The sequence below is a fragment of the Morone saxatilis genome, unplaced genomic scaffold (assembly GCF_004916995.1).
Source record: "Morone saxatilis isolate NCDOM2014 unplaced genomic scaffold, NCSU_SB_2.0 Contig14, whole genome shotgun sequence".
In the NCBI taxonomy this organism is placed as follows: Eukaryota; Metazoa; Chordata; class Actinopteri; family Moronidae; genus Morone; species Morone saxatilis.
In genome coordinates this window covers 7,355,458-7,366,251 of record NW_023339696.1, presented here as the reverse complement: position 1 = coordinate 7,366,251, position 10,794 = coordinate 7,355,458, and the positions used below count along the sequence as shown (strand labels likewise).

The following is a 10,794-nucleotide window of genomic DNA, read 5'->3' as shown; positions in this document are numbered from 1 at the left end:
TCTCTCTCTCTCGCTCTCTCTCCTGTAGCCTACTCGTTCCCTCCATCTCTCTCCCCCTCATTCTGCTTCAGTATTAACAGGCTGGATTTTGCCTGAATACCGAGGACATGCGCGCTGAACAGGGGGAGGAAGTGTAACAGAGACTGCCTGCTTCTGATGTTTTGATTCCATGATCACTCAATTATGGTGCGGAACTCTCATTTTCTACTCGCTTGTTCTTTTGGAAAAGGAGAAAAGTGAGGAGGTGTTTTTTCTCCATTTAGGTGCATGAACAGAATTTGACACTTTTGTTTTTTTTTGGGGGGGTAGGCTTTTTTACTTTCTTGCGGAGAGTGTTAAGATTAGATTTTTCTAATAACCGATCGCTCACGCCGCCACCCTGAAGTTCATTGTTATTATCTTGGCCGCCGGGATGGTGGCCTTCATCGGAGCGGTTATCTGCATCATCGCAGCCGTCCACACCGGATCCTCCAGGGCTGCCGCGGCGCAACAGCAACCAGCAACCGACAACCACTCGCTGTATCCGGACGCGGCGGCGCAGACCCCCGCTGCAGGGGGCTCCGTGGCCCGGGCCGGGTCTTTGGGCGCTCTCCATGGTTCTGAAACACCCGATTCGGAGGCACCAACCTTCAACATCGGGCTCGGCGGGCTGGACGGGGTCACTGGACTCACCGGGCACGACCCAACCGTCAGTCGACTCATCTGCACGCCGATTCCCGCCGGGGAGTGCAACCCGAAAAACTTTCAGCAACAAGCGGAAGACCCGTCGCTGTACGCCGGCGAAGACTGGGGCTACCTCCGCACCACCGCGGAGGAGCTCCGCCAGACGGTCCTGCAGCAGAAGGACCAGATATTAACGGACCAGCGGACCATCAGAGAGCTGACGGGGAAACTCACGGAGTGCGAGAAGGGTCTGGACGGAAAGAGCAGCAGCGCGGACAGACGCGGGAGCGCTGCGGGGCTGCTGGGGGGCAAAAGCACGGCTGAGGAGACGCACCTGGAGCGGATCATGGTGCGGGACAGTCCGGCTTCGACGTCCGACAGTGTCCACTTGCTCACCGTCAGAGCTGTGGATGAACTGGAGCAGGCTATCACTCAGCTCAAAGACCGCATAGAGAAGCTGGAGGTAGGTAGAGTGTAAAGAAAGAGCATCAGTCCTCCACATAAATCACCCACTGCATGCAACTAAAACAATACTTAAGAATGAATCCCCAGGAACAGTCTTGGTCCCAGATGAAGGGAATCTGGAGGCAAGAAGGACCCCCTATTATCAGAGAGAATGGTGTTTAATGGTCTGATAACAGCTTTAGATATTTGTACCATTTTTTCTGTAATAAGTGATATTAAGAGTTCACCTCCAAGGCTATATTTGTCTCTTCTTTTTTACTCTGTAGTCATCTAGTCTGTTTTTGGATTTCTGGGCACACATAAGTAATTTATGAAAGCAATGATTTTCAATTTTGAAGGAAAGCAAGTGAGCTATCCAACAGGCTTTATGTGTGGTTTGTGTGGTATTGGGTATTGGCAGCCAGATACCGTATTTTTTATTTTTGTAAAGAACAACATCAAATTAAGCAATTCCTTAATCAGTAAGTATATACAAAATAAACTTTTGTGTAATCTCAAAGAAAAGGAAACTAAAAGTCTGTTCCTATTTGTCTGCATTCAGTGCAATCAATTATTGTGTGATTTAATTTGAAATTGATGTTAATTGCTGATAGCAGTTGATTGCTTTGGCAAGGTGGCTAATTTATCATGCCAAGAAAACAGATGGAGATTTGAAATGAAGAGAAAGACAGAGGTAGAAAGTGAGGCAGGGGGAACGGAGAGAGACAAGAGGGGAGGGGACAAAGAGGAGATGAGGATTAAGATAAAGTGGGGAGGAAAAGGAGGAGGATGAGGAGGAGGAGGAGATGGTGGAAGAGGAGAGAATATAGCGGAGTAACATGAAACATGTCTTTATCTGACCAGAATCCGATGATGTACAACCTCACTTTTGGCTGGAGAAATACCATACATAATTTATGAGTTGCCTATATTTGTTGAAAGCACAGACTAAACGTTCTTCTCTGCAGCATAGTACTCCTCACTCCGTGGCAGTTTATGTAGGACATGTCTGTTTGGGTCATTTTCTTTCAGGTTTAAACACACTTTGCTTATTATCTCATCTTATTATCGCCAGCGTCAGTGGAAAACCTGCACTCTTTGGGAACAGAGGAGTTCAGACTCCTCGGCACACATTCTCCTTTCACATAATAAGATCTGAATGCATTTGGTCTCGGGGTGACAGTTAAACCTAAAATATATTACTGTAGCCAATCTGTTTTTCTCACCCCCACTCTGTTTCTTGTACATGCTTCTGTGTACAGCAGGTACTTGGCCTACTTCAGTAGCACACAGTGGTGTTAACATCATCCTGTGTACTGGTAAAAATACAAAAAGAGTGCTCATTTGGGAATATTAGTCAGCTCAAATAACTGTGTTAAATTCCTTGCCTCCCCAGCTTTCTTCTATTGTGTGGTTTGCTCATGTGAGTGTTTTGCTGATCATGCATCATTAACAGCAACTCTTAATACCACTCACAAGACATATTTTACTACAACCAGGGTGTTAACCCTTCTTTACATGTCAGAGGAGACTCAAACAAAGTGATGTGGTAAATGGTGTGAATGTGCACTGTAATGGTTTTCCAACTATCAGTGCACATAGTCTCTGATAGCAGTTTGAGCGGTTAGGATTGTTTTTTTCTTGCAACATCAGTATGACTTCCATTCTAACCAGAGGCTCAATGATAGTAACCGCTCTGTAAAACCATTCTGATCCAGCTCCAGTGTGGTGATCCTTCATATTGAGCTTTACCTTTTGCCTAAGCTGTGTTTGAAATAAGAATGTGAAGAGCGATTTCTTCTAATTTATACATGGGGCTTATTTTCTCTACATTTGTATCCTTTTTTTATTGATCGAAAGAAAAAAATAGATGCTTGTTTTCATGCAGCTGTTTTACATTAGGCAAATATAAAGGCAGCCATAAATGGACTGCAGCACTTCCAGTGTTCATATCTGAAAAGTTGCTACTCATTGCTGTATGCTTCTGCCAACATTTTAGGTCAAAAATGTCAAAAGCAAACAACAGTCCCTTGACTGGAAACTAGTTTTATTAGCAGTTATAAAATAACAATACATAGTTGGAGTTTCGCCAACATCTTCTAATACCATCCAACTTCAGCTTTGTCTTTAGCCATCGCCATTTTCTGTGTGAGTGCCCGATCGGTACTGCAACTTTCAATAGAGATGAGAATGAAGTGAGATGGCTCACTCTTTTGCTACTTCCATCATCAGCCACGGAAAAAACAACATAATCAATTCTTTTTTTTTACCACTCACCAAATCAGACATGTGAGTTGTTAAATTTACTACCCAGACATTGCATTTTACCTGCCTCAGGCAATCCTTATTAAGTGAGGCTGATGGAAATGTTAGTAGTTTTAGTAGGTGTTTGGTCATAAACCAAAGTTGGACAAATTAAAATTCTGACCAGATGATGGAGATGAAAAGTTAAAGGATCACTTAAGTTATTGGAATTGATCCTGTGGGTCCCACATTTCATAGCAATCAGTCCAGTAATTTTCTCGCTTAAACCGCTCCACCACATAGTGGTGCTAGAGGAAAACCCAGGGGATCATCAGAGTATTTAGGATTCATCACCTGGGAAGTCAAATTGAATGTCTGTATAAAAACAATGTTGAAGATATTTCACTGTGAAACTTCTGACCTGCTGCTGGTACTAGAAGAAAAGGGAATTGCCTTTTAATCTTTATCATCCATCCTCTGGGCAGCATAAATATCTGTACAATCTCACGGCAAGCCTGGAACAAAGAGGTGACCAAGAGACACAACAACGCGTAAAAAAAAAATACAATGAGCACACAGATGTGAGACACATAAACTTGGTTGTCGAGTTAGTGTGGGGTGTAGGCATGTAGTATTTGATGACTTAAGAACAGTCACAATGCCTTCACTATACTTACTTTACTCTAAATTTATTTTGTATATATTTATGTATTACAGGATACTGAACATTTTGTTTTCTCTAGAAATGTTTTGACATCTGTTCATGTTAATACCTTCCCTGGAGCCTAACCCCAGGCTCGATAACAGAACTGTCAAACATATTTGAGAGTAGATTACATATACCAAGACTCACAGGAATGGTTTTGATTTGAGGCTCCTCTTTCGGGTATGCGTGATTTAAGCATCAGTGCAGTCCACAGCAAGGTGCATACCTGTCTTAATACCTAACTATTACAGCAAATGTGTTTGTGCTTGAAGATAATGGCATATTACACTTTTCTGAAATTTACTGACAAAAGACTGGATAACAATTCTGCTGTTGATTTTACCACAAAATGTAGCTAAAAGTCTTTTTAGAGATAAAGTGACAAGTCTATTGGAAAACATGTTAAAGAGGATTATCAGATTGTCATATTTTCACACAGTAGTCATCATTGTAGGAAGAAACTTCCTTCCCCTATAGCCTTAGTTTGTCTGTATCATTCTATACAATACAGGCAAGCTCAGTGCACAATGTATGGCTTTATGTATTGTTCAGAGTACTGTATGTGCATGTATTTTCTGTATCAATTCCCTTGTGAGTCTATGTATTTCTGCTGTATACTGTGAAACAATATGCATGGTGGATATACTGGACCACCAGCTTTAGGAATCTTGCAGAATCTGTATTTCCCACATTTTTCCCTTTTGGTATAGGTGTTTATTTCAGTGAACCATTATGCGGTGGGGTCTGGCAATTTATTGTTGACTGAAATAGTTTGGTCGCTTGACAGTCTTTTTTTGGCTTACAATTATTTATTCTCACTTAATTGCAAAAAAAATCCTGTAGACATGAGATGCCTCAGCTTAATGAAGACCTGTTCATACCCAAAACTTAACTACACAGTGACACATTATCCTCTCTGTGAAAACAAGCAAGTGCTTTAAAGCTCACAGCCAGCTTTAGTCATGCCGCACTATTTTTACAGCAATGTAAAATCAACAAATAAAACCCACAATACAGAATACAGGATCAAGCAAAAGCATGATGAACTGTGGTTAGCTTTGCAATTCGATATAAAGGAAAAGAGGTTTAGATGAATAGTTGGAATTTTCTCTTGCTGAGAGGTAGATGAGGAGATTGATAACACCTTCATATCTGTCCATTCAGTATGAAGCGGCATTATCTTAGATTAGCTTAGCATAAAGCATAACAAAACAGGAGTAAACAATTTGCCTAGCTCTGTCTGAAGAAAAATCCACCAGCACCTCTAAAGCTCACAAATCAACACATTTTATCTCATTTGAGTAATCTGTACAGAAAACAAAAGTATAAAAACAACAGTTGAGTTCATGGGAGGCAATGTTAGGAAACACAACAATTTGTGATTTCATAACTAGCAACCCCACTGTGCCCAGTCAAAAAATGTCCTTAAAGAAATGTTGAACTATTTCTTTAAGGACAAATCATTTCATTGACTACAGCATAGTAAAACCCTTATTTAATCAGATAAATGTATCACCAGGCATGATATAATGTTTCAGCAAAATCAATTATTAATTGGGTCAAATAACTTCTTCTTACACAGGCACAAACAGACATGATGTTGAATCACTGCTATAACTGGAATGTGCATAAATGCACCATTACCTGAACTGCAGATATGTACTTAACAATATTTTCCTTAGGCTGCAAAACCCACACTGTGAACCAGTTTTCATCCACTGTCTCCCTCCTCTGCAGTCAGACATTGGCCCATTTCCTCACAACCAGACGGACGGTAGCACCTCAGGAGTGCCAGATGAAGGCGGAATGTCTGTCGGCCCAGAAAGGTTGGCTGATCCCGGGCCCAGAGCTGGTGCTGACAGGCCCTGGAGGATGGAAGACTTGGAGGGGGAGCTGGAGAGGAAGGTGGAGCTGCTGGACAAAGAAAGAAAAGCCCTGAGGCTGGAAACAGAGAAACACAGACAGGAAATCGACCGGGGCATCAATAAACTACACCACAGAATCTCAGGACTGGAGGAAGGTAGCTATTAACAGAGAGGGGAAAATAATTCGGATGTGTGTGAGTGTGTGGGGGTAAATATTATTGTGTAAATTAAAATATAATAAAGCGGTATACAAAAATGATGTGAAGTGACTCTGATTAATCACTTGCATGGTGAGTCATGTCACAAATTATGAGGAAAACATTTGGCATAAAAGTTACCTCAGATGTTTCATTTTTATATTAATCTTAATCAAATTAAGCCATGGGGTTTATTCTTTATGATGAATAAATTATGTTTAACTTATGTAAAAGAAAAAAAAAGATCAGAAAGATTATGAAATTCGTGCCCTTCTTAAAAAAAACATGATGTTTTGATGTGAAGAAAGTTATCCTCTTGCCAGATACATGACTGAATTGATTTCTCTTCGCATTCTCTCTCACTTCTTTAGTTTTCACACTCATGCTCTCTTTCTGTTTTTTTCCCAGGTATTTCAGGCCATTCTTTCCCAGAGGGATACAGACTTTCCTTCCCAACTCGGACAAACTACATGTACGCTGTTGTGAAACACTCCATCCCGACTCTGCGGGCTTTCACCATTTGCCTTTGGCTGCGGCCTGCAGAGGGAGGAATTGGGACCCCTTTGTCTTACGCTGTTCCTGCGCAACCCAACGAACTGGTGCTGCTGCAAGGCCTGCACACCCCCACTGAGCTGCTCATCAATGACAAGGTGCTGTATCAGTAAAGCTGCATCCACTGTATATGTGAACTGACCTGTCCACTGCTTGGGTGCAATTGATTTTCTCGAGGAGGTTTATGGGTCATATTTCAAACTATTTATTGATTAGATTCCTAACATGTATTATTAAATCAACACAGTCCATTATTACAAGTACATGTTCTGCAGAAACCTATTTCAATAATTAAAGATGCTAAATACCATCTACTGTATGTAAAGGAAATATATTTTCCAGATATCAACACTGTATATATTGTAATACATGTATATTTTATATTACTGTAACCAGTGAATATTGACAATCATTGTGCAATGTATTATATTAGCAGTATATATTGCTCAATATGTAAATTATTGCTAGATTAAAAGGTAAAGATTTACTTGTATCAATCTATCAATCTTGAGTATCCATTATTACGTTATACATGTATTTCAAAATATATGGGTGCCTTTAATCCATTTAAATATATATTTTAATATCCAATTGTGGTTCTTCAGTCTGTGTGAGTATCTATGTGTTAATATGTTCTATGTTCTATCGCAAACACAGAGTAGTCATTTGGTATAACTTTCCTAAAAGTCACAGTGACTGGATCCAAGAGTTGGCAGCACTAATCTGGGATAGATATAGTGTAGAAAGAGACTTGACAGCAACCAGTGTACATGCAGTATCTTACATAATTTATTGTCACCATAGCATTACCCCAGAGGAGTTTCACTACTGCTTTCTACAAGGCCTGTTCACTTTCTCATATTCTACCAGTTGTACTGTATATAAAAAGCATTAGTCTTGAGTAGACTTTGTCTATTACAGAAGACATAGTGTACTGTATTAGCATGCAAATAAGCAGAACACATCAAATGAACGAGCCAATTTAGCAGACAAGCTGAATAGCCTCATTCATGTGTTTAAATGACAAACTAATGTACCCCGTTGACAGCATTGCAGGGTGGTGTAGTGCAGTGCAGTGGCAGAGGTATAATTCAGTGAAGTCATTATGGTAATAGATGCCGTGTAGCCTATAGTTCTGTGTCCTTGGAGGTAGTCGAATGTCTTTGGGACCGAGAAAATACTGTATAACAGCCAACTTTTGTACCCTGAAGACTTGAGAAAGAAATGAAAATCTAATAGCTAGAGCTACAGCCAGGTGACATGTCCTACCTTGAATCTGAGACACTCAAAAACATCAGAATACAAAGATCTACCCCACCTAAACTCCCCTTTTGCTCTCCCATTCCTAGGTGGCGCAGTTGCCTCTAAACCTCTCCAGAGGCAGCTGGCAGCACATCTGTGTGAGCTGGAACCAGAAGGGTGGAGCCTGGCAGGCCTACCAGGGGGGAAAGCTGAGGGGCGAGGGTCACGCACTGGCAGCTGGACATCACATCAGACCTGGAGGATTGCTCATACTGGGGCAGGAGCAGGTGATTGCAGACTGACTACAGCACTGCAAGCAAATAGTAGTTTACCCACTATGACTGTGGGTGTATTCACTTATTGATTTCTCCATGAGTTGTAAATAAAAGCATTACACACTCTAAGAGCCTTTGTGTAAGTAGACACAGTAAATCTACACATTTCATTTAGCTCGGAGTGCACTACCAACCTGAGTGTTGACGTGGTGTGTTGTAGTGTTGAATGGATAAGGTGTGTGTGTGCATAATGGTCATAAGCAATAAGGGTAACAGCCTAGGGGACATTCAAAAGTAAAAGAATCCCCCTCAAATATGGCTTCTTTATTCCACAGTACTGCATTCACTTTTTATCACATCTCCTTCATCTCCCCAAAAGCAAGTCCACTGTCTTGCTCAAGGCAGCAAAGCAGTCGAAGCTGAGCCTGTGTGTGTATGAAACTGTGTTTTTGTCTTCAATCACTTGAGCTCCTTTCAAGATTTTTCTCTGTAATCCATCTAACGCAACTCTTCTTTCTCTCCAGGATTCCCTGGGTGGTGGTTTTGACTCATCCCAGGCCCTGGTTGGAGAGTTGTCCCAGGTGGGTCTCTGGGACCGAGTCCTGTCTTCTAGCCAGGTTGCCAGCTTGGCTCGCTGCGGCAAAGTAACCCAGGGCAGCGTTGCCCCCTGGACCGAGAACGGAGTTGAGGTTTATGGTGGAGCAACTAAAGACCCGGGAGAGCCTTGTAGCAAACACAACAGGAGCTCTCAATGACCGATGGGGGAGGCTTTGAGAAAAGGGGAAGTGAAGGAAGGGCGGGGGGAGGTGTAGAGCAACAATTTCAAGAAGGCAAGATTCAGTTTGCCCAGTAACACATACAGACATACAGGATTTTCTGTGGCATGTATTGAGCATATATATATATATATATATATATATGTAGAGACAACATGCAACAAAACTAGCATGATTAGCTAGCTAACAAACTGACACTATCCAACTATTAAGGGAATTATTAAACATATTGCGAAATTTGCTTTTTCAGCAACCAGCATAGCATAAAGACTGCAAACAGGGGGAAACAGCGAGCCCAGCTTTGTCCAAAAAAAGACCAACACATTTTAATCACCTTCATCTTTTGTTTAATCCATACAAAAGACAAACTGTCATTTTTACGCTTTGTGTTTTGTACAGAATAAACAAACAAGATACAACATCATAATTATTGAGTGTCAGTGAAATTAGGCAAATAATTGTTGCCTTTGAACAGAGCCAGGCTAGCTTTTTCTCCCTTTATGCTAAGCTAAGTTAGCCGGGTGCAGGCAGCAGCTTTATACTTACACATACATACACGTACATGTGAGTGATAACAATCTTCTGATCAAACTCTCAGCAAGAAAACAAATAAGTGTATTTCACAAAATGTTGAACATTTCCTTTAAACTGATCAGGTCAGCGGAGTTGTTGTCATTTAACAGTTAAAAACTGAGCAGAAATCACCACAGTCTATTTATTCCGTAGAGACAGCCGAGAGCTATTGACCTCCACTATGGCTGCCAGAAGTTGTGTCAAGCAAGCTGAAATCCCTCCATGAGTGCAGAAGGGTCGGAGTGAAGTTAATTAAGACCTGCGACAGCTTTAAAATTGGGAGTCAGCGTAAGGTGATGAAAAATGTTGGAGAAAGGGTGGGAATATTAAGTAGTAGATGGCATCAAGGAGTACATGATGAAAGAGAAAGGAAAGAGGGAAGTCAGGGGAAAAAATACATAGATCAGGCACTTTTAAGGAGTGATGCTACATTGTTTTCACCTCTGCATGATGTATTCATATATCTGTAATGTCTTGCCACTGCAAAGTTTCACAAAAGAGGACAGCGCCTCCTGCATCCGTGGCTGGCAGGAGGCTGTCTTTTTTGTTTGTCTGTGAAGGCCTGAGGGTCTCGTTTGTTCCTTGAATAAGTAACTGAACAAATCTAAAACAAGAGTCTTATTCCCTAAGGAAGTCACAACCACTAGCAGAATGTTGCCATTTTCTTTGGTGTATTTTACATATTTTTTGACAAGCTTATGCCCCATTTATGTCATTCTGTGCAAATGTAGAAAATCAAGGTCAGTGTGTGCTTTAATCATTAAATTATGTCTCAGATGACAACTTTTGGCTCAACTTTGTACACTACATGTTCTTTAAATTCATGATATTGGATGAAACCATCAAACATACTGTACATAACATTTTATCAGTTGTATTAGTTTCAAATCTGCATAATGCACTCACATGACTGTTTCCTCTTTGCGATTTTATACATGCAGCCACTCAACAATGTGGTTTGATAACTCAACAACCTGCAACCTCCGACTCCTCCAACCTTCCTACATTCCATGCATGAGTATGCAACATACCTCGTCATTTTGATGATTATTCTCAATTGTTGTTTGAGACATGATGTTAAACACAGATTGTTCATTGGCTCTCCTTATATAGCATTAAAATAATCCTTGGTGGAAAGTGCCTGTCAGGGTGTTTGTGCCCATGTAAACAAATCATCAAATGTTATTATTCTGATGGAAAATTCACACTGCGAGATATTTTGAACTAATTAAGCATCCATGTTTCTGTGAATTCCCT

General features: G+C 41.1%; 1 protein-coding gene across 1 annotated transcript; it reads left to right on the top strand.

Annotated features, from left to right (window-relative positions):
• Positions 1-361: 361 nt before the first annotated feature.
• On the top strand, positions 362-9,287 carry cbx6b (chromobox homolog 6b; the record flags this gene model as incomplete). The annotated part of the gene is made up of 5 exons (XM_035655018.1): positions 362-1,126; positions 5,795-6,077; positions 6,528-6,769; positions 8,021-8,200; positions 8,713-9,287. Coding segments are annotated over 5 exons (1,701 nt in total), but the record flags the coding sequence as incomplete, so codon positions are not given.
• Positions 9,288-10,794: the final 1,507 nt, after the last annotated feature.